The sequence below is a fragment of the Sarcophilus harrisii genome, chromosome 3, assembly GCF_902635505.1.
Source record: "Sarcophilus harrisii chromosome 3, mSarHar1.11, whole genome shotgun sequence".
NCBI classification, from domain to species: Eukaryota; Metazoa; Chordata; class Mammalia; order Dasyuromorphia; family Dasyuridae; genus Sarcophilus; species Sarcophilus harrisii.
In genome coordinates, this window is record NC_045428.1 from 320,007,510 (window position 1) to 320,032,223 (window position 24,714).

General features: G+C 37.1%; 1 protein-coding gene across 3 annotated transcripts; it reads right to left on the reverse strand.

The window, feature by feature from the left end:
• Window positions 1-1,429: 1,429 nt before the first annotated feature.
• On the reverse strand, window positions 1,430-20,890 carry PROC (protein C, inactivator of coagulation factors Va and VIIIa). 3 transcript variants are annotated; one of them, XM_003763767.4, is made up of 9 exons: window positions 20,801-20,890; window positions 19,590-19,676; window positions 17,033-17,193; window positions 15,068-15,092; window positions 14,410-14,520; window positions 12,832-12,972; window positions 9,376-9,488; window positions 7,485-7,602; window positions 1,430-2,661 (listed from the first exon to the last, which is right to left on the reverse strand). In XM_003763767.4, exons 1-9 carry the CDS (start codon window positions 20,844-20,846, stop codon window positions 2,081-2,083), a joined length of 1,383 nt encoding a protein of 460 aa, XP_003763815.1. In that variant the 5' UTR covers window positions 20,847-20,890; the 3' UTR covers window positions 1,430-2,080. The 3 variants fall into 3 exon arrangements, with proteins under 3 accessions (XP_003763815.1, XP_023354919.1, XP_023354918.1); XM_023499151.2 differs by lacking the exon at window positions 20,801-20,890 and adding an exon at window positions 19,747-19,923; XM_023499150.2 differs by lacking the exon at window positions 20,801-20,890 and having other exon boundaries at window positions 19,590-19,923.
• Window positions 20,891-24,714: the final 3,824 nt, after the last annotated feature.

The window sequence follows — 24,714 nt, forward strand, 5'->3', positions numbered from 1 at the left end:
AAAAAGGCTCCCCATCCCTAATCTTATGTCCTTAGTACTAGAAAACAGGAGATGAAGCCTTTTTCCTTTTGCCCCTAGTTCTACTAAGTATAGAGTAAAGGTAAAGGAATTACTCCTAACTTTACTAACTTACTAACTCCTAACTTTACTTTACTTCTTACTTTACTAACTAGTAAACTAACTAGTAAACTAGTAAACTAGTAAAAAAAAAAGTTATTAAGGAGAGTAGGAGTCTACTCCTCTAATACTTAAGAGTCCTTGGCTTAATGCAATTGATGTGGAGTTGAAAAACTGGTTTTAAATCATCACACTTCTATAAGTCCCTTCCTTGCTTCTCATTGATTTACATTGTGATTTCTGATGTGAGTTATCTTATTTCCTAACCAATATTTCAGCCAGCAAAGACTCCTAAGAATTGAACTCTACCTTTCCCTACATTTCTTCCATGATTCTTACCCGACCTTTTGTCAAATAGTTAAAGATCTACAAATAAAGGACAATGCAGAGTTCCAAAGGACCTCAGATTAAAGTTCAATGCTTTCCTTTTCCTTTCACCAATGAAGAAACTCAGAGAGAGGAAATAATTTGCCTAAAATCATTGTAGGTAAAAGTGTTGCATATGAAGTTAGGAAGACTAACATTCCTGAATTCAACTATGGCCACAGACACTATTAACTGTATGAACCTGGGCAAGTCACTTAATCTTGTTTGTCTCAATTTTCTCATCTGTAAAATGAGCTGGAGAAGAAAATGGCAAACCACTTCAGTATTTCTGCCAAGAAAACCCCAAAGAGGATCACAAAGAATCAGACATGACTGAAACAACTGGGCAATAAAAATACAATTAAGTCTTTTAAGACTCCAATCTTAAATGACACCCAAGTGTCATTTCCTACAGAAGATCTTTCTCGTTTTCCCCCAGTTTCTAGAGCCCTCCCCTCTGAGAGCTTTTCTCCAATCTGTTCTGTATGTATCTTGCTTGTACCAACTTTTGTACATTTTGCCTCCCCATTAAAATGTGAAATTCTTAAAGGAAAGGACTATTAACCATTAACACAGTGCTTGGCACATAATTGGATCTTAATAAATGCTTGCTTTAGTTGATTGATAGAACCAGAATTTAAACCCAAGTCTTTGACTGAAATTTATAAAAAATCTTTTTTTAAAATAAATAACTGTATGTCTAGAGTTATGTATATGGAGTTCTCTTAACTTAGAGTTCATCTGTATTTTGTCAATTTGTAATTATGGATGTGCTTTAGTTGTTATATTTGAAACTCAAGAACCTTAGTAATAATTTAGTTCAGACCAGTAACTTTACAGATGAGAAAACTAAAGTCTGAAGATGTGAAATAATTTGTTCATTTTCACATAGGTACTCATTTATAGAGACCAAGAGTAAAATCTGGTCATCCAAACACCAAATCCAGTGTTTCATACATATCATTTTGTTTTCAATCAATAAAGTGTTTATTTAGGTTAATTAATTGATAATATTTATTATTACCCGACTATCCTCCAGGCATTGTGCTGGGTGTTGGGATACAAAGAAAGGCAAAAAAACCAAAAAAACAAAAACCCAAATCAATCCCTGCCCTCAAGGAGCTTACATACTAATGGAGGGCTCCTAAAGAGGTGACAACATATAAATAAATAGGAGCAGTAAGATATGTACAGATTAAGAGGAAGAAAACTTTGAAATGGAAGATTCATGTGAATGAAAGGACCAGAAGAGAACCCCTACAGCAGGTGGCATTTGATCTGAATCTTGAAGGAAGCCAAGAATGTCAAGAGGAAAAAGAAAGGAGAGAGAAAATTCCAGGCATGAGGGAGAAGTAGGTCAAAGGCATTGTCTGGAGATGTGTATATAGGGAGATGCTATATGGCAAGTTCAAAGAGAGGTAGGTTCTTGTCTTATTCTATTGGCATCTCCTCTCCATCCATAGTAGGTGCTTAATAGCTTTCAGATTAAGAGAAAAATAAGTATGGACATGGGTAAGCTTTGCACTCTGTTTAATGCCAGTGGAAGGCCCATCATCTCACTTTGGGTTCTGAACTCCACTGAGTCCTTCCCTAAGGACTAAGGTGCTGATTCACTCTTTGATGAAAGTTCTTTTGCTTTGATGTGGTCCTGCATCCAGCTGAGATACTGGCTGACTTTGGTGTAGATGCCAAAGTTGTTTGGTCGCCCACAGCCCTCTCCCCAGCTCACCAGGCCCACTAGGAACCATGTCCCCCGGAATTCTGTAATCATAGGGCCCCCACTGTCCCCCTCACAAGCATCGCGCCGGTCACCAAGGATTCCTGCACAGAGCATATTCTCTGAGACGCTGTTTTGCATGGTTTGAGAGCATTCAGTATGAGAGGCCAGGGGGATTTTGATGAACCTGAGAATATAGGTGCGGTTCTTGGACTCTTCAAACTGACGGCCCCAGCCTGTTATCACCATTTCCTTCCCCACCTTCATGAGCTCTCTATGGGCCAGTCCCTGGTTGGGAAGGCAGATGGGCAGGATGTATTTGGAGAAGGCAACGGGCTTGTTCAGGTAGAGCAGTGCAATGTCATTGTCCGAGGTACTTTTGGTGTAGTTTGGGTGCACAATAGTTTCCTGTATGCTAAAATCCATCTCTGAATTCTCGTGCCGCCGTATGTTGTATTCACCTGGCACAAAGAAAAGGTGTCAGGAGACCCAGAGAGAGGGGGAGAGAGAGGGGAAAAAAAAGCAAAAAAAGACTCAGAAACTGTTCTTCCACCTGTTTCTTTCCCCCAGCAAATGATTGCCCACATAAAGAAATATACAGGCAATGCACTCCTTCAAAGCAAGTCCGGGATTAGAGTCTCTCTATTCTGTGTTTTGACTGTAGTTTGGCATAAAGTAAAAGGTGCTAGAATTGCAGATCAAAGATCAGAGTTTAAGTCCATTTCTGCTATTTCCTACTTATATGATCTTAGGCAATTCAATTATGCTCAGGGGATCTCAATTATCTCTTCTGGGGAAAATGTAGCCTGCCTTAGAACATATTAAACTCAGACAGAAATCGATACATATAGCCTCATATTGCCTTAGAAAACCACAAAGTAACATTATCTACAATGTATTGAATCTTTGTTTTCTTAAACATTTCCCCGTTACAGTTTAGCCTGGTTCCTGCAGTAGGAAGTTTTGTGAATTGCATGCTGCCCACAAGCAGCAAGTCTGACACCTCTGAATACTTGGTCACTCCTTCCATCTCTCAGTCTTACAAACAGCTAGGTGGGATAGTGGATAGCATGCTGGACTTGAAGTCAGGAAGATGTGCGTTCAAATCTAAGCTCAGACACTTCCTAACTCTGTAATTTGGAAAGTCACTTTACCTCTTTCTGCCTGTTTCCCAGTTTATAAAACGGGGATCTTAATAAGATCCCCCCACCAACCATGGTTGTTATAAACTGAAATAATATTTGCAAAGTGCTTTGGAAACCTCAGGTAGTATATAAATGTTAGCTACTGGGAATCTCTCCATAATCACACACACAGAGGGTCGTCTTTATGTTTATGTTGAGTGGGCATTCAATTAATTCATTCAACAAATATTTATGAAGCACATATCATATATGCTAAGCACTGGGAGTAGGAAGATAGACACAGAAGCCATCACTGACCTCCAGAAGCATGTGTGCAAACATCAGTAAATATAAAATATTTGTATAAATATATATGCATAAGCATGATAAATATGGAAATATATTTAGAAGAATTACACATGTTTAACCTGTATTGGATTACTTGCTGTCTAGGGAAGGAGGTAGGGAGAAGGGAGAGAGAAAAATTTGGAACACAAGGTTTTGCAAAGGAGAATATTGAAAACTATCTTTGCATACATTTTAAAAATAAAAAATATTATAATTTAAAAAAATAAAACTTAATTTAAAATTATATATATAAAACAAAATATAAATACAAGTAAATTCAGAATATAGTTGTGGAAGGAAAATACTAGCAATTTTAGGTTTGGAGATCAAGATGAGCTTTGTGTAGGTGGGCGGACTTGAGCTAAGCCTTGAAAGAATGAAGAGAGTCCAAGAGATAGAACTAGGCAGAAGGAACAACTTTGGTAAGGACGAAGAGATGAAATATCAAATAGGAGAAAATCAAATGGATCCATTTAAGCTACATAATGGGGGTGGGGGAAACCCCATCACCTAAATATTTACCAATTGCTAGACCATCATAGTACCTGAAAATTCATCATTATAAATCCATTTATTTGAGTTAAGGAGGCATCTCCCAAAAGATACTCTATAAAATCCTGTTATTTTACATAATGAGAATTTTGCTTCTCTGGGAGAATTTCAGTCCTAATAATATTTTCCCCTATTATGTACACCAATTAGTTCATACAAAATATGTTTAAATTTCTCCAAGCTCCTTTTACCCAGGTCGTCATCTAGACCTGTAGGCCAGTCAATGAATTCCAAAACCCCAAATGGAGCTCAGACAATTAATACAGCTTGCACTAAATCATTATCTTTCTAAATATAGCTTCTTTTGAAATCTAAATATTCTTAGAAGGTTAATACAGTCAGAAATCAATAATATCTTATTCAGATGTTTGAAATCAGCGCACTGAGGGAATGGGAATCCTGAATGAGAGGGAGATAAGAAGACAGTTTTAGAGCATGGGATGTTCACTTTTCAGTGAGGACTAGGCACCTAAAAAGAGCAATATGAAGAACAAAATGCAAAAGAACAAACTTTGATCATCTGGGAATTTCTGTAAGATTTATTTAGCATATACTTAAATACTGCCTTGTAGTAGTAATTTCTTTATGAAGGTTATGTCCAATCTCCTAGATTTAAATCTTTAGTCTCCTCAAGGCCAGGACCTGATTCTGATCTGATTATATTTTTATTACCCAGAGAACCCAGTAGGATGTCATATAAATAATAAGTGTCATATAAATAACCTTAGTTCAATAAGTGTTTGATGGACACATCCGGCATCCTGGAGCTGAAATGTGCTTGATGCCATTACTTCATTTCTCCCTCTTTTTCCTACAGGGTAAACTTTGATTCAAGGAATTCAAAGGATGAAAGAAATGGATCACTCCCACAAACCCTCACTTTCTGTGCCTACTCTGTGCTGTAATGGAAAAAGTAATGAATTTAGAGCTGGGAAACCTGAGTTCCAATCCCAAATCTGCCAATTATTGCTTAAGAGATACTCGATAAATCACTGAACCTCTTTAAACCTGTCAAATTAGGAGGTTGTTCTAGATCATCTTTTATAATCCTTCATTGCAGCTCTAAATCAGATCATTCTTCCTATTCCCATTTTAAGCTGCTTATCTCAGGAGAACAATAACAATAATCTGGTGAAATTCTCTCAAAAGGTAAAGGACAGACTAGCATTCTTCATATAGATTATTTGAATCATAACAGATTTGGACAATAGAGAATCATTATGTTTCATGGAGGGATGCTGAATCATAGATTAAAAACCTTAGAGTTCACATTTAATTCCTTGATATTCTAAATGAGGAAGCTGAGGTCTAAACAGAATAAAGTGAATTCTCATATTTGCTTAGATAATTACAAAGTCAGGGCTAAGCCCTAAGTCTCTTGACTCTCAGTCCAATCAATGCTCCTTCCATTATAATACATTGCTTCTTATTATTTCACCCATAATGTTCCCACATAGGAACTGTTAAGTCCTTTTTAATGGAGTGCTCCTGTGTCTTTTCAGGTAGTTTTTTTTCCCCCTCTAGTTCTATAATGATGGAAAAAATGCTAGTTTGGGAAGTAGAGAATCCAGGTTCAAATTTCATCCCTGAAACTATTTGTATAGCCTCTTGGACCCTCAATTTCCTAATCTGTAAAATGGGAGGGTTGGGGTCAATGACCTTTCAAGTCCTTTGTAGTTCTAAATCTATGACCCTATGGACCTCTTGCAGTATAGTAAAAAAGGACTCCTTTCATAATAATATATTGCCTCTTATTATTTCACCCATAATGTTCCCACATTGAACTCAATGACTTCTCAAGTCCTTTCTAGTTCTAAATCTATGAGCCTATATGCCAGATTTTTTTTTGAATCCTGGTTCTGTTATCTATATGATCTTGAACAAGTCACTTCCTTCTCTGAGTTTTGGTTTTCCATCAATAAATCAAAGAGGGTGGACTAGATGATGTCTAAAGTCCCCTCCAGATCCAACCCTATGACTATGACAGGATATGATCCCTTCATCTTCATGGGATCCCTGTTTGGGGAACTGTTCCCACTGTTATGATCCTAACTCACATTTGTCTACCCCTTCATATTTGGCAAAACTGTTCTGATCCTTACAATAGCCCTTTGAAAGAGGTAGGGCAACTATTTTCTCCCCTTTTATTGAAGAAGAAACTGAATATACCAAGAGCTTGAGTAATTTGTTCAAAGATATACAGAACATTAAGCCAAGCATTTAGCAATAAAAAAATCACTTATCACCTTGGAGAGAGCAGTTTCAATCATGTTGATGAGAATTAAATCCAGACTGCAGGGGATTGAAATGTGATGGAGAAGAAAGTGGAGGTAATGACTGTAAATATTTTTACTGAAAAATGGAAGTCTAATATCTGATAAAGCCCTCTACCACTTCAATATTCAATATTTTTAACAAAAGGGATTATATACAGGACAGGTATTTTATAATTGCCATTTTACATGAGGACCATAGATCATAGAAAGAGTTAAGTGACTTAAGTCACAAAGCTAGTAAATAACAATCAGAAGTAGGACCTAGATTTTCTGTCTTCAGTCTAATTCCATTTCCCTTACAGCATAATGGTAAATATGTGACAGGGATGGGAAGTGCTGTAAAATTTAGACACCTCCTCTTCACTTAAAGTCTTCTTTTCATTGTGTTACATTACCATTTCATAGTAGAAGACATTGCTAGAGGACAGTTGTTTAACTAGAAAAAGTAGCAACCAGAGACCACACAGTTAGTTAAGGCAAAGTCAGAAGTACAAGTCAGATGGTTTTATGCTCTTGCCTCTGGAAACTCAGTGGGATAATGTGACTCAGATTCAGTCACCCTTCCTTGATGAACTGCTAGCCTTGGTCTGGATCCTAGTGAATCCTTTTCAAGGATGAACTACTTCTTCAAAGTCAGTTGGGCATCTATACAGAAATAAGCAGTCCCTGGAAACTCAGACCACTGTTTCTTCCTTTCCCTCAATCCTGATAAAAATAGAAATGGTTCAAATTCCGAGGGAGAGTCTCAGGAAAAAAATGACTATCTCCTCACTATTTTTCTGACTCTAGATACACAGGGTCACAGACACATAGAAGTTTCTAAAACCTCATGAAGAATCATAGAAATTAACAAAAAGAAATTTAAAGTAGTCTCTTAAATATCAGATATTAGTTGGAAAATGATTAAGATATTTTCTAATCTTTCCCACACCCCAAGCTTGCCTTCCCCAACACAAGCAGAGAGACCATGTGCAATTTCCTTACCAAGTCTTACTATAAGGTATTTTGGATGTTCCACACAGTGGGCTGCAGTTAGCACCCAAGAAGAGTGAATAAGGACACCCCCACACTTTAGTTTTGCCCTGGAGTCCAACAGTATCACCTGAAACAAGAGTTCACAGGATTCAGAGATGGAAAGAATGCTAGATATAGTTTACCCACTCATTTGGCAGAGGAGGAGAAACTAAGGCCACTTTTGTCTTTGAAGAATATGTTCAGCTTTGTTGAACACCTGATTTGGGTATGAAATCCAGTTTCCCTTGATTTTCAACTTGTTATATTCCAATTCTGTTATTCCTAACTTCTGATATGGAGCCTTTCTTTTTTTGGCTGCTTACAAAACAATCTACTTATCCTTATAATCCTGAAGTTTAATAATAATGTGTTTAATTAGGTTGAATTTGTGATTGACACTTTTGGAGGTGTGAAGTACAATGTTGTCTATTCCTTTAAGAAAGCATTCCTGAGGCATATTCTAATATTCTTTCTTTTTAGGGGGTATCAATAACTTAATACTTAGTTTATATGAATTTTGTAACACTCCACCCCTCCAGATTTATTACTTTTGTTTGCAAAACTTCCAAGTACTCTTCTAGATGAATACTTTTGGAACTTGTTCACTCCATCCTCTAGAAAAATTATTTCTGCGGTAGCTAGGTAGCACAGTGGATAGAGCACCAGCCCTGAAGTCAGGAGGACCTGAGTTCAAATGTAGCTTCCGACACTTAACACTTCCTGGCTGTGTGACCCTGGGCAGCTTAACCCCAATTGCCTTAGCAATAATAATAATAATAAATAAATAATAAATCATGTCTTTTTCTCAGTGAATACATTGTTTTGACAGCTTAACAAGTTAATGTTTAGGTTATCACTCTGGGTTTTGTTGCCCCCATTTACCCCCATCTAGAGCTATTACTTTTGTTTGCAAAATTTCCATTCTTCTAAATGAGTAGTTTTGAAATTTATTTGTTCTGTCCTCTAGAAAAATTATTTCTTTTTCTCAGTGAATACATTGTTTTACTTGCAAGTTGTCAAATTTCATAATTTTATCTTCATCTTTTAAAGAACGTTATCTTTGATAATTTTGCTCACTTCTCTTATTCCTTTATCTTCTTCAGTGTGTTTATTATTCACATTGATATAACTTGAGAGTTCCACCTTCATTTCTGGGGGACAATCACTGATGCTAAAGAGATAAAAATCTTTCAATTCCCTTTCTCTAGCCTTGACTCAAATTTCCATATGCTTCCTATACATCTTTACCTGGGTGCTTTATCACTCCATGAGCTTAATAGTTCTAAATTAAGATCATAAAGCCAGCAGAAAGAAGTGATTTTTTTTCTGTATAAAAATCTTATCTCTACATGTATGTCATTTGTATATTTCTTTTATTCTTTAGCTCCACAAGGACATAAATTGTGTTTTATTCATGTTGTATACAGAGGGTATGATATACTGTATTGTACTAGGTGGTATAGTGGATAGAGCCCTGACTCTGAAGATATGAATTCAAATCTACACTCAGATACTTACTAGGGAAGTGAATTTGGGCAAGTTATTTTACCTGTCTGCCTTTTTCCTCATCTGCAAAATGAGAGTGATAGAACTTACCTCCTAGAATTGTTGTGAGAATAAAATTAGATAATATTTTTTAAACTGAGATAACATTTGTAAATTTCTTTGTAAACCTAAAAGTACCATTAAATGCTAGCTAGTTATAGTAGTTGTAGTAATAATAGTAGTAGAAGTAGTAGTAATAATAATAGTAATAGTAGTGAGGAGGAGAGATAGTAATAATAGTAGTAAAAACTTGAGAATTATTTGAATGAATAAATAAATTAAAGGTGGTTATAATTCTGAATGGAGACTTTCTTACCTGCCATGGGCTGTCCCCTTTGTTTGCTGGTCTCCCTCCTAAGATTCGGATTTGTAATTCTTCAGAATTTGGCATTGGATAACTCACCTTTGGTTTCCCACATGGAAAATTTGCTAGAAAACAAGGAGACACTGTCAGTGAGAAATCAAATAGGCAAACTGCTCAGTCCTCAAAAGCCCTTTATAGAAACATCCAGCCAGGTCAGTATCTTTCCATCTATCATAGTCACCTCCTTCATACAGATTTACTTGTGATGCTGACCCAGCTGTGTGATCTCAAGTAAATTACATCCTCTATTTCTTCATTTGGATCAAGAGTCTCTAAAAGCTTTTCCAATCCAAACATTTCATGGTTGTGGCTATTTCTCTTCAGAGATCAGTCAGTATACCAACAATAAGCACTTACTAGGTTGCCTGGGCCTGTAGCTTGTTAATCAAAAATAAAAGCTACCATATGTCCAGTTAGTTCTATACTAGGACTAGTGGTGGATATTGGATCAGTCATGGTGCTTGACCTTAAAGAATTTGCAATCATAAAACGCAAATATATAAAAATTAGAGAACCATTAAATCCCTGGGTTGTAGACTTGGAATAAGGTATTATGTGGCAAGGACTGTAAGAATAAGGGTAGCCAGAGTCGTCTGGGAATGCTTCATGAAAGGTGAGATTTGAGTCAAGATTTCAAGGGGAATGGGGAAGGATTTAGCTAAGAGGAGACATAGGAAGAGCTTCAGAATAAAGAGTAAATCCTAGAGAGGCTTGAGAGCAGGAATGTGTCTTCCAGGTAATTGTTCTAAAGTAGAGGGTATGCTACTTCTGAGATGAGACACCCAAGAAAGCCTGAAGAGAATAAAGAGAAGGTGGGCTATTCAATATTCCTATTCCATTTTTGTTTTCTTTGTCCTGGAAATAATAGGATGAAAATGGCTAACAGGGAGTTTATATTCAAGATAGTTCAGAAAATAATGAGAGGACATTATTATCCTTGATAAATTCTAGTCACTATCCAGGCCTTAAAGAATTGGCAGGTGGTGATTGTTGAGCTCCTATCGCTGATGTTTGAAAGGTCATGGAAAATGACTGATGGAAAAGATAAATGTCCTGATTTTTTTTAAAAGGAGAACAAAGTCAGAAAATTGTAGGCAGCAAATTTATATTTGATTCCCAGAAAATTCTAGTGTAATGACAAGTAAATGGCAGCAACCCCTCCATGTTACCCCTACCCCACCACCAAAATAAAAAGCATAGGCTATTCTTCCCAGAGTCCAATTGGTGTGGTACTGAACCTGTGCCCTAGATACTTTCAGGGAAATATATGGCTCAATGCTGAAAGGACTTGGTGCTTTGATATGATACAGTAAACTCTGGGTAGTCCTCTGGACCTCTCTCTATAGAGAGGTGAAGTACTCTATCATTAAAAGGGAGAGACAGTTTCCAGCACACTCTCTCCCTTTGACTTTTCTAGGTAGCAAGTTGTTTTCCCTGAGTTCTCTGTAAGAGATTGATGGTTGGGGATAGGAGAAGCCGTTCTTCCCCATCTCAGTAAAAATGGCAAATTCTAAACATATAGCAACTAAAATAGGGATGGAAGAGCTAAGCCTGGGCCTTTATATTCTTTCTTTCTTTCCTGAGTATGAGTGCTTAAGTAATCACCCTGAGATGGATAGTTCCACCCTTAGAGTCAGCCTTGTGATTTCAAGAGATTAAAGTTCAGTAAGAACTAATTGGCAACAAGAGGAACTCCAGAATCAGAAAATATGACTAACAGCAAGAAGAAGAGCTTAGCTCCTAAAAAAGCTTACAAGAAAGCATGGATCTGAAGGGGATTGACTGAATAGTGCAGAATTGAAGTGAAATGTAAAAAGCCTATTTATCAGCTCTTGCTTCAGATTCTAATGTTTGTCCTAATTTCCCTGGAGTGTATAATGATAATAATGTTATTACTATAACTTAAGTGTTTCAGTCAATGAGCATTTGTGAGGTTTATATTTATTTAAAATGTCATTTGTGTAGAAGAAATAAATAGGACAGTATTTATATACTGTCTTATACATGATTTACACTGTACCTTGAGAACATTTCCACTCTACCTTTGGGGAGACCCTGAACATAACTTAACTTGTCAGGGTCTCCTCAAATAAGCTTAACAAGTTAAAATCACTCTCCCTAGTATTTTGAGTCAAGTATCATAAAGTCAGAGAGTGAAACAAAAGAACCTGACTCCTATCGTTGAAGATTAGGCTCTATTTGGATTATGGACATTTTGGGGTGCAGAATTCAGATCCCTCAGTGGAAAAAGAAAGTGACTCAGTCTTGTCTCCCTCTTTTGGGTCCAGTGGCAGCTGGTTTTTATTGTTACACTAAAATTAATCCTTAAAGAAATAGTGAATATCTTACAAAAAAAGTGGTATGAGAATTGATTGAAAGACTTGGGTGTGTGTAACCAGGCAAGGAGAAGACTCAGGGACATGGCAGCTATATTCAAGTATTTAAAGGTAGGTCATTTAGCAAAAAACAAAACAACAACAACAAAAAAAAAATCCAAAAAAAAAAAAAACCTGCCCAGAGGGTAGAACCAAAAGCAACAGTGGAAACTACATAGAATCAAATTTAGGCTGATATCAGGAAAATTTCTCAAAATTAGAACAACCCCAAGTGATATCTTGGAAGGTAGTGGGCTCTTCTCTTTAGAAGTCTTCAACTAGGAGTCTGGAAGACCATTTATCAGGAAGGGGTTAGATAAGATGAACAACTCATTAGGGTTGGCCTTAAGGACAAGCAAAATAAGAGTCCACCTTATTATAGTGGACTATAAGGTGGACTCTCTACTCAATTCCCAGCCAACATGTGCCTCCCCTGTCACCTATCTTTGATATCTAAGATTCCACTATTAGCCTGGGAATGCTCATAGGAGATGGGAACACACTAATCCAGAGGTTCTTTGCTCCTCAGCATCCTGGTGAAGCCTATGGTAGCCTTGGAAAAAAATGTTTGCTGCCTACATTCAATAAAAGGAAATGTTACATTTCATTTAATGATTAGTGCATTTTTTCCATCTGAGTTAATATACCCTTTTTAATCTATTTATGGGGAATGATTCCCCATAAGAATTCCCATTTCAAGTTATTATGGGCTATCACTTTAGCTTAGATTACTTAACAAACAGTTGAGAATTAAGTTTCTGAAGGAATGGAACATAAGAAAGGCACCATAAGAAGATATATCAGATCAAAAAAGAAAAGAATTTGATCGCTAAAGACAGATAATTCGATGATTCCTAATTTTCTTGGGTTGGCCCTCAGTGAAATGACATACTTATATGACAATGGAGCCAAAAATTATGGCTAGTTCTCCCACAAAGATCCAGTTCTGCCCCATCTTCTCTTTTTGTATGAATAAAAGACCTTGGATATTCTCCCTCTGGTTCCCCATTCTTATTTCTGGTTCCCCACTCACCAACAGGTTTACACTCCATAGGGTTGTCCTCCTCCTTGTATCCAGGAGCACACATGCAATAACGTTGCTGATTCTTGAGGTCCTCAGTGCAGTAGTGAGCACAGCCACCATTGTTTAAGGAGCAATTGGTATACCTCACCTCTGAGACAGGAACAAGAGCAGGAAGTTAATCAATCAGGCTCTGGAGGTTCCCAACACCTCTGAAATGGGAGTGGCCATGAGGGGTGAGGGGAGAAAGAAGAGAAAGTAGGTTTTTATCCCTAATCAACAATCCTGAACTATCTCTAAGGGGGTGTATGAATAAACAGATGATGGCAACACTGATAAATGTAACTTCATACAAATGGAAAAATGTCTTTCAAATGATGGCCCTCCTAAGATGCTCAGGGAGAGTGCATGCCAAAGAAAGAATGTACTTCTCAGTTTAATTTAATGAGCATCATATAGTCCTTTGGGCTATTATATGAATCAGAGGACCTGAGTTCAAATCTTTCTTCAGATGCTCGCTATCTGTATGATTTGGGGACAAGTTTCTTAACCTTCCTGGGTCACATTTGTAAAATGAAGGAGTTGGAATAAGTGGCACCTGAGCTTCCTAGCTCTAGGAAGGGATTCTTAGCCTGGGATCCATTGACAGCTCCCCTTCTCCCCCAATAGAATTTCGGGATGGGGAGTGAACTTGGATGGGGAAAAATTACATCTTTATTTTCTTTTATCTCTAACTGAAATTGATTATTTCCTTCAATTATTTTAAATTATTTAATTTAATTATTTTAAAAGTTTAGTCTGAGAAGGGGTCTATAGGCTTCATCGGGTTGCCAGAGGGGTCCATGACTCAAAAGAAGGTTAATAATCCCTATTGTAAGAATGTGATCCTATGAAAAATCCTGCTTCTCAATTCAACAGCATCCGGTGGAATTTGGAGCCAGAGACCTGGAATGGAATACTAGTTCTTATACTTGCCACTTTTGTGATCTCAAATACTTTGTGACCTCACCTCGCTGGGTCTCGGTTCTATTTATAAAATGAGAGGGTTTCATGAGATGAGTTATAAGGCACCCTTCAATTCCAAACCCTATGATTTTTTCCTGCATTTATTAAGCACTTACTGTATTATCATTGGGGATACCAATTCAAATCATTCTTGTCCCCAAGAAGCTTACATTCTACTTAGCCACTCATAAATTTCCATCATTAATACACAATCTGTGTCCCAGCCAAGCTTGCTGCCCCCTCTCAGGCTTGCTCATTCCTGTTTGAGCTCATTGTCCCCACTCTAATCCCCCTTTTCCTTGCTATGCTCCCCACCTCAAACATATTCTCTGACTTCCTAGTCAAACACTGCCACTGTCACAATTTTAATCATCTTTCTCTGAAATACCTGAGGAAGGCAGGGATTTAGTTGGAAAAAGAAGAAATTGAAACTTAATTTAGGGTGAAAAGGGACCAGAGTCATTCCTGCTATAAAGCCCTAAACCCTCTCCTGTTGGGGGGTTCCCAATTCTTCCTTAGCAAATGCTACTTTGACCTACCACGTTGGTCAAGAGAAGAAATCAAAGATAAGCTTCTGAGAGTTACCATGCTCACAAAGGCGTCCTTCCCAGCCTTCATTGCAGATGCACTGAAAGCTACCAATACCGTCAATACAGGTCCCATTATTGCAGGGATGGGGCTCACACAGGTCTCCATCTGGAAGATATTTAGAGGATGGGAATTGGGAGAATAATGAGGTGGGGTCAATTGTTCACAAAACAGTCTTTTCTTTAACCTCCCAGGTTTGGCCAATTTCCTGATTTAATCCTGAAAAGCTTGGCACAGTTTTGAGGGAGAAAATATATACCCAAGTTCTTAAGGATGCCCCAGAGAGGACTGGTTGTCAAGGGTTTTTGCAGATCTAAAATATTGTGTGAATGTGACTAAGGAGTAAGTACTTTTCCTTAAGGATAGGAAAATGGACTGGGGCTCTGGGGCCAAGAATACTCTGTACATCTGTAAGTCTGGTTCAATGGGCCAGATATAGTCACAGAAGATATTCTGAGGATAGTAACAGGTTTCAAGAAGCATGAAATCAATTTTCCATCTTCAGATAGAATAAGCTTGTGGTGTTTTCTCCTAATTTTCCTTAAAAATTAAAGAAAAAGTCAGGCAAAGCTGGAAGAACCCAGAAGAAATTAATGTTTGTTGGCTTACTGTCTGTTGGAATAGCAAAAGTCATAATAAAAAATTTGGTACTTACCCACATATTTTGACCAGTAAGCTAACTGTGAAGGGAAGAAACACAAGTTTTAGTGGAGGGTTAGATCAAGACAAATGCATCAAGTATAAGTAAACTTATCTGCCTTTCAGGCTAGATTTCTTCTCAAAACAGCACTGCCTGCAGGCCCACACTAAGTCAGAAATGGGAAAAAAGTTGCTGTGTCAATAAGACCAAGCAAAGGGTAGCCTATACTGTGCCATAAGACAAGTTTTCTTTGGTCTCAATTTTCCCATTCTGTAAAATAGGGTTATTCTAACCCCATCCATGAACATTTCTGACTTTGTGACCTGCTTTTAATTCTAGATCCTATTCTCTAGGCTTTGTCCTGGGGATCACCATACACTTATCATAGGAACAAATCAGAGGCAGCTAGTTAGGCCAGTGAATAATATGCTAGCTCTAGTATCAGGAAGACCTGAGTTTAGATCCAGCCTTAGACACTAGCTTTGTGGTCTTGGGCAAACCACTTAATCTTTGTTTGCTTCAGTTTCCCTAGCTATAACATAGGAATAATAATAGTACTTATTTCCCAGCGTTGTTTCAAGAATCAAATGAGATAATATTTGTAAAGTGTTTAGCACAGGGCCTGGCACATAGTAGGTATTTAATTAATGCTTCTTCCCTTACCTTCCCACAGGTAATTGTTCCAAGATTATTGCTGATTAGTCAGATTGTCCTTAAGATTCTTTCTTCTCATCAGTCTCTCCTCCCTTTTCTCCAAGCAGAGAAAGGAGAATTTTTGTTTGGGAACTTTCTCCTGGTCTAGGAGTGGAGCTAAGCAGTCTCCAGAAATAGAAGTATTCTTCCAGTAACACATGGGAGTCAAAGAAGGACTGGAGGCTGATACTTGTTTTGAATCAGAATGGATCTCAGTTTTCTATCTTTGCAAAATGAGAAGTCCTAACTCAGTACAGCAAAATAAAATGATATCTGAAACTGGACTTGATTCTTTGGAAGAAAAGACTCATCCTATTTTGGAGTGCCATTGTCATTATTATTCACCAGCAGTATTCCTTTCATCTAGCTCCCCAGGATAAATAACCCAATTCCTTGTTTACAAGGAGTTGTGAAAGGGAGAAAGATCCATTTTTTCCATGTTGGTGTAGTGAACAGGAAGAAATGGAAGAATTGAACACAAAGACCTCCATCCTCCAGAAGTTTGAGAGAGAAACAGAAACACAGACAGACAGAGAGAAAGCAGGAGAGGGACAGACAGAGAGGGGAAAAGGAGGGAGAGAAAGAGGAGAGAACAAGAGGAAGAGAGGGGGAAAAAAGAGCATCTCTAAGATTCTAATTCAATCTAGTAAACATTAAGTGCTTTCTATGTGCAAGATACTACACTGAGTCCTGGAGACATAAAAACAAAGCAAAAAAAAAATGCAACAAGGAAAGTTCCTACCCTCAAGGAAGTTAAATTTTACAAAGCATTCAATTTGTATCAAAATAAATAAGTCTAAAATAATTTGAAAAGAAGGTAAGTTAATATTTACCTACTAATATAAGTACCTACTACATGCCAGCTACTGTGCAAAGCACTTCACAATTATTACCTATTTGATCCTCGAAACAACTCTGAAAGGCAGATGCTATTATTATTCCCATTTTACAGATGAGGAAATGGAGGTATACAGAGATAATATGATTTTCCCAGAGTCACACAGCTAGTGAATATCTGAGAAAGAATTTGAACTCAGGTCTTCATAACTGCAGGCCAGACAATCTATCCATTGCACCACCTAGATGCCTCTGGAGGAGAAGAGAAGGAGGAATGAGAGCATTAACAATTAGATAATCAAGAAAGTAAAACAGCTCCTTTGCTGGTTTCAGAATAGCATCCAATTGACCTCTAACTTGACTCTGAACTTGATTCCTTGCTCAGTATAGAACCTCTTGTAGTGAGTGTTCATCTGTGAGAGGATAAGACATATTGCAATCCCAACTTACTGTGTCTTCCCTAGTTGTAAAAATCTCCTGGACTTCTTCCAGGTCACATATCTCCTCATGGCATTCCCGCTCCAGGTTGCCAGGTTTAATCTCTTCCAGGAACGAATTAGCTCGTTTCTGAATCCTCAGGATTTGGTTGGCTTTCTTGCTGCTAGAGAACACTAAAGAAAGGAGGAGTGGTGGGTGCAGTAGGGAGAGCATGAGTAGAAGTCTATGTAAGCCAATATTTGAATCCTGGCATTGAAGTCAGAACTTCCACCATTCTGCAAGATTGTAAGCCTGAGGGTGGGTGGTGATACATGGCCAGGAACCCAGAACTGGCATCAGCGAAATTGTGAAGTCTACAGAAGTTCCTTTGATTTCCCTCTACACCCATTCCCAGCCTCCCTTTTCAGAATCCTCTTTTCCTTCCTATGATGGGTCCTTTTGGCCACCAGTATCCTTTTTATTTCTTTCCTCTGTCTCCAAAGGAGAGATCAGAAGCAGGAGGTATCAGGTTGGTCTCCTCACTCTCCCCTAAATTTTATATTTTTTCCAAGTTAAGGGGCATAGATTTATTACACTCTTGAGAGCAAGTTAATTCTGAGGAAATTTAGCCCCTAAATTTCCCAGGATGTATGCTTCATTTTCCTAATTAGATGGTAGATTCTATTCATGGCTAGGACTATAATAGTTTCAACATTCAATATTTCCTTAAAATGTATTGAGCTTCTTCTCTGTATAGAGCTGTGTGTTGAGTGAAGGGAGTGTAAAACATTTAGAAAAGGTATTGTCTGCCCTCAGAAAACACATAGTCTAGAATAGGGCTATGGCAGCAGCACATTTGTAAAACAGACTGCTATGTGAAATCTCTGGGGCAAGATTACTATTGTATTAAAGAAAACTTCATGGAACTGCTGAACTTTGGGGTGAGTTTTAAAGGATAATGAAGAATTCAACTACCAAAAAATATTCCATTTGACTAGAGGTTTTAAGTAGGTAAAATAAGATAAGTTCTTGTAATGTGGAAATGTTTTGCATGATCACATATGTATAATCTATGTTAAATTGCTTTCTCAATGGGAGAAAATTTGGAACTCAAAATTTGAAAAAAAGCATGTTAAAATTATTTTTATATGTAATTGGGAAAACAAATTATTTTTGAAAAGTATTTAATATTTAAAAGTATTTTTAAATGTATTGCTATATTAAGGAAAGTTTTTAATGCCAAGCAAAAGAATTTGAATTTTATTTGCTAAGCAATAGGGAGCCACTGAAGTTACTGAGCTGGAAAGTGATAGGATCAAAAGTATGCACAAAGAAAGCCATTATGACAGTACCTTGACAGATTGATTGAGGCAGAGAGGGTGGAGGCAGAATGATCTATCAAGATAAGAGGCTACTTTAATAGTCCAGAAAAGTTGTAACAAACACCTGCATTAAGGTATGCTATACATTTTTGTATCCCTCATAATGATTAGCACATAGTAGGTGTACAGCAATCATCCATATAAAAAGAGAGGACATGGAAAAAAAAAAGGAATAGTAACCAACATTAGTATACACTTGGAACATTGGATGGAAGAAAAAGGGAGACAATAAATTTAATCTAATGTCACAAAGTTAAATCAGTTGATAAGGGAGAGATGGAAGTATGAGAAAAAAACAAAACTAAAGCAAACTCTTGATTACCCCAATGAATCAACCAATAATTACTGAGTACCAACTCCATCTCAGAGCAGCTAGATGGCATAGTGCACAGAACACTGGGCTTGAAATCAGGGTTCAAGAAGACCTGAGTTCAAATTTGACCTCAGACAATTACTACTCATGTTATCTGGGCAAGTTACTTAAAACTGTTTGCCTCAATTTCCTTATCTGTAAAATGAGCTGGAGAAGTAAATGGCAAACAACTCCATTTTCTTTGCCAAGAAAACCCCAAATGGGGTCACAAAAAGTTGGACTTCACTAAAATGTTTCAACAACTGCATATTCAGATATGTTGGGTATGTTGATAGTACAATATAGCATATTATGAAATATCTTCCTGAATTCAGGAAACTTGACATCATGTTGGGGAGACCCATGAAACTGCAGCAAATAATCTAAGGAACTAGGTAATTAAATGCTCCATTTTTTTTTTTTTTACAAGGGATCATTAACCAAGAAGACTCTTTAGAGAGTCCAGTCCCCCTCATCTTAAAGATAAAGAAACCAAATCTCAAAGGACTAACTTCCAATTCTGACTTTTTCAAAAGCTTTGAATTAAAAGGGGCCTGAGAGGCCACTGAGTCTAATTCTCAAACCAAAGTGTGAATGCCCTTTGCAATAGACTAGAGCTTCCCAAGATAACATCCTGTACCCACCAAATAGCCTTTTTCCTACACCCATCCATCTTCTGTGATGCATCTTGCAAAACTATAACAGGCATATAACTTCCCAATTCTTTCTACTATGCTCTCTTGTTTTTATGGTCAGTTAACTTCACATTTATTCATCAGTAATCATTTTTAAGGGCCTACTGTGAAGCATATTTACTGTATTATATCTCTTTATGGGATGAAAATCCACCTTTTACCTGAGTTGGCGTGTCCACCGAGTGAATCCCAGGAAGCCACAAACACCAAGAAGCTCACCAGATGCCACATTTTGGAAGAACTGATACCTGGCAAAGAGAAGAAGTTAACACAAGTTTCCTTCTCTGCCCTACTCCCTTCCATTCCCAACTATCCCACCTAGAAAAAAAATGGAGGTACTGAAGTCAGTCTGAGGAGATAAAATATAAGAATTAGTTAATTGGGTAGCTGAACTATTCCTAAGTTATGGCATTGAGGTGATGGTCCTCTGCCAATTTTTTGAAGGTCTCTGTCCTATCAGGCCATCACTCAGAGAAACACATCACTGGAGCAACCAAAGTTGATCTTTCGACTCTTGTTTCAAAAGACCTGAGGTTCATATATGTAAAATATTCTGACGTGTCTTCACCCCAATTGTATCCAAGTTGAGCTGGGTGGGATGGCCTCCCTTCCTTTATTACTCACACCCCTATTAGCAGTAGCATTTTCATTTTTCTGACTTATTTTTCCCCTTCAAGACTATTGATATTCATTTTAACCTGATTTTACCTGATTTAAAACAAGAGAGGAAAAGGGGAAGATAAAGAAAAATAAAGAAAAACTACATGGTGAGATTTATACAGAGAAAGCTGAACTTTTTCAGGAAGGACCCACCTAATTCTTTTCCCACCCTGTCCCCCTCCCACCACAAATTATTCACCCACACAGGAATAGCTCTGCCCAAGAAGTCATGGGTCCTAGTCCTAAGTTTCCAGTTTCTTTATGCTCTCCGGCTTCTTCTAGACCTCCAAGGGAAAAGAATTAAAATCCTAATAAAATCTCTGACAAAGCCGGAAGAATGGCATTTGGTTCCTTTGCATACCATTATCAGAGAAATGTCAACTAATCACTTAGTTCAGTTCATTCTATGAACCTCATTTCATTTTCCAATTATGCCCCCTTCATTTCAAAAATTGTTTGTTTCCTTGATATATTCCTTGGATTTCGGACCCACCCTGTGAAGATTCCAAGAATATCAAGCTTCTATCTCAAGTCATGCTTACTTCTATATTGCTCTTATCCTCTTGCACTCTCTCCCTTTCCCTCCCTCTCTTGTTTTTTTTTTTGTTTTGTTTTGTTTTTGTTTTTTTACCCTCTCACACTTTCCTTTCTATGTTTTGCGTTTTATATATTCTACTTTAAAGGTTTAGAAATCATTTTGGGGAGAACTTACAAATGTGGACAGTGGAGGACTGGCTGTATCGTCTTCTTGTCGCCATGATTGCCTCAGCTGCCTGAGTTAATCCATAACCTCAAATATTTGCTCATCACTGTTGCACTAAGGTCTTCCTCTCCACAGATAAACAAAAGGACACTGACATTACCGAACTATGCTAATTGGATTTGTCTTTTTTAGGTGCAGATCATGCCTAGTATATATCTGCCTATCTCTCTAATATCTAGAAGAGTAGCATAGTATTTTATACACATTTAGGCATTTTACAAATATCTGTTGAATTGAACTGAAGATATTTTGGTTCAAATTCTAGCTTTACCTCTAATCAGCCTTATAATCCAGGATAAATCACTTAATCTTTCCTGAATATTAGTTACTTAGTTAATCCCTCTTGAGTTTTATCTCTAAAATAGGTATACTTCATTATCACCACTATTATTCAATATTATACTAGAAAAGTAACTATAGCAATGAGAAGAAAAAGAAATAGAAGGAATTAGAATAGGAAAAGAGGAGATAAAACTATCACTCTTGTAGATGATATAATGGTATACTTAGTGAATCTTAGAGGATCAACTAAAAATTAGTTGCAATAATTAACAACTTTAAATTGCAGGATAAAGTTGCAGCATATAAAATGAGCATACTTGTACTACTTGCCTTAGAAGGTTGATGGGAGAAATGCACTTAGCAAATTTTGAAGTTCTGTAGAAGTGTTAGTTATTATGGAAGCAACAAGGTAGCATGACAGATAGACTTTGGGTCCAGAATCAGAAATTCAGACCCAGTCTCTGACACTTAGTAGTTATCCTGGATAACTCACTTAATCCTCATCTACTTCAATTTCTTACAAACATGGGGGACAGGAAGTATAATTATATAATGCCTCCTATATGCTAGATACTATGCCAAATGCTTTGCAAATAATTCATTTTGTGCTTTGTAAATCTTAAAGCACTATATAAATGTGAATTGTTCTAACATTCTTCCATCTTTTTCTATGGGCTTATCACTTAGCCCAATGCCAGGCACATAATAGTTGTATAACAAATATTTATTGATTGATTAGATTCACATAGAAATTATATTGGAACAAGTCACTAATCTGCTGCTATTCCTACATGCTTGATCTCTTCTAATCCTGTTGCATAGCTGAATAAAAATAACACTTTTCCAAAATTGAATAAAGTTGTTTTTCACTCGTTTTCATTCATGACCAATTCTTTGTGACTCCATTTAGAGTTTTCTTGACAAAAATATTGGAGTAGTTTGTAATTTCCTTCTCCAGCTCATTTTACAGGATAAAATTATTAGGATGGAAATTGTAAACTCACTGATAACAGTTTTTGTACAATTCTAGTAGGACAACAGGGATGATGTGTACTTCCCACATGATTTTGATCCCCTTAATGAGGTGTCCATATTTTGAAAGCTTTCCATTCCATTTAATTTGGAGGTTATGAGAATTTTGAGTTGTTCTTAAGTTTTTATGGATCAATGTTATGTCCTGGCAATTGTTCTGTCTATGATAATGAATAGTTTGTTCTTGTATAATTTATTGGTTAAGTTTTAGTCCTCGCCCTTCTTAATCTCTGTGCAGCCTCCAATTATTAATCACCATTTCCTCCTAGACATCCTTCCTCTCTAAGTTTTCACGATGTTGTTCTTTCCTGGCACTTTTCCTACTTGTCTTACTGTTCCTTCTCAGTCTCCCTTGCTAGATCTTCATCCATATCATTGCCATTAACCATAAATGTCCCCAGAGGCTCTAAACTGGGCCTTCTTTTTTATCTATACTCTTGCGCTTGTGACCTCATCATCTCCTGTGAATTCATCAACTCCCAATTTCATTTCTTTGGCATGTGTACTAAACCTGGAATGTTCTTATTCTCACCTCCACCTCTTACCATCGGTCGTTCCCTTCAAGACGCACCTTATGCAACAGATCTTTCTGTCCTTCCCTCCCACCAATCCCCTTTCCTCCATCTGTGGTACCTTCCTTCTGCTAGTAGTATCTTCTCTCTTTGATTCCCTTTTCTATACTCGTATATATCTGTATGATGGCCATCTACATGCTGTCATTCCCTATTACTGTGTGAGCTTCTTGAGAGCAAAACAAACATTTTTGCCTTTCTTTATATTCTTAGCACTAGAAAAATGTCTAGCACAGATTAAGATCTGAACAAATGTTTCTTGAACTGACCGACTATCCCAAGAATATTTTAAGATCAGTATCTGGAGTACAGGGTTATGATCTGTCAATCCATGAAAATTAGAGAGCTTCTCACATATAATTTTAGCCACCAGATCATGCCTTACTAGTTATTATTATTATTATTATTTTGTATTATTATTGGGGTATGTGAGATATTCAAGAGGACTAACACTTCTAGTGTGAGTGCTTGCCAAATCTTTTTAGGACTTGTTCATCCATTTTGGTGTCTACTTGATTCACACAGCTCTTACCTTTGGCTCCAAGAAGCTATAGTATACATAATGGCCATACCTTGGTAAATTGTCTCTGGGTACTGGGTAAACCAGGTTGAAAGTAATTTACAGACCTCAAAACCATTGACAAATTAGAGGATTATCTACTCCAAGCATGTGAACACTTTCCCCAGTAGAATGGGTGGATAAGAATGTTTTGTTCCTACAGCCATGAAGGCAGCTGAAGTAGGTCCTGGGGAGTGCTTAGAGCTTGGTCAGACTGCAAATATATGTCAAGATCATCCACTGCATCCTGAGCCATTGTCAAGGTGTTTTTACTTTTGTCCTGCCAATGTACTTGGATGTCTCTAGAAGAGTGACGCTAATGAATGTACAATTCTGCCTCACTTAAATCCAATCCATGCACATTAAGACATCATTTTTGATATTATTGATCTTCTTTGAAAATAAAGTACATACATTTACTAAACTGAAGGATTCTGGAGTCTTTCAGGTCAAGAATAAATATGACTAGGATACAAAATTGAATTATTCTGTGAAAGAAGGAAATTTGCAATATATGTGCTTTCCTTACACTATCCACCATTACAATTCTGATAATTGGTTTTATTTTAATATTCTGGGTAAATATATTTTATTACAATTTGTAGTATTTTAAAAATATTGCTATATTAGAAACCACATCACTTAAAAAGGACATTTAATTTTAAAAAAATAAAGAAAATGAAGGAGAAACAGCAAGAATTTTAAATGGTTTTTTTTTCCAATACTAAACTATGTCTACATTTCTCTTTATTCAATCTGTATTGAATTTTACTTGTACCTCCTACTTCTTAGCTATCTAGATACTTGTCCCCACATTAAAGCTCCAAATCCCTATATAACACTAAATAGACTATATTATTACATTTATAATCATTGCACTCTGATTACCTGCTCCCTTGTTCCTAAAAGCTCATGTCTATTTTCTCCTGATATAGCAGCACATTCCTGACATTTGCCCAAGAAAAGAATCAATAGGCAGGTAGAATTTATGTGAAAGGCTATAAATTCTACCTCCTGAAGAAAAAGAAAGCAAAATAATTCACAGATGCTGGGTTTGTTCCCTTGGTCTATACTGGAAAAGATCATGATGGCCCAACAAGTACCCTGCCACCACCTAGTTTGACAGGATCTGCCAGGTGTGGCAAGTGGCTGCACTGGCTCTCCCGGTTCTATCTTCCAAACCTGCTCTCTAGATTAACTATTATCCATTGTTCAATCTGACAGGAAGGAAGAGGCATTGCTCTCTGTTTTGTCTCTTACCCCTTTTGATAGCCAAGCATTGACAGCAGCCCACTTTCAGACCAATCATCTTATAAACAAGAATGAACTTCCTAAAGATGTTGACCACCTTAGAAGATGATAAACTCCATTTGAGTTAGTAATTACGGGTAAAATCAAGTTTAGCGTTATCAAATTAA

What these genes read in the sequence shown, in the direction of transcription:
- PROC (XM_023499150.2), bottom strand. Translation starts at nt 19,731, where the DNA reads ATGGAAGGGAGTAGGGCAGAGAAGGAAACTTGTGTTAACTTCTTCTCT. An exon ending in AAGGGGACAGCCCATGGCAG is followed by an intron (nt 7,603 to 9,375) that starts GTAAGAAAGTCT and finishes CTCTTGTTTCAG; the next exon opens with GTGATACTGTTGGACTCCAG. An exon ending in ATACCTTATAGTAAGACTTG is followed by an intron (nt 2,662 to 7,484) that starts GTAAGGAAATTG and finishes TCTTTGTGCCAG; the next exon opens with GTGAATACAACATACGGCGG.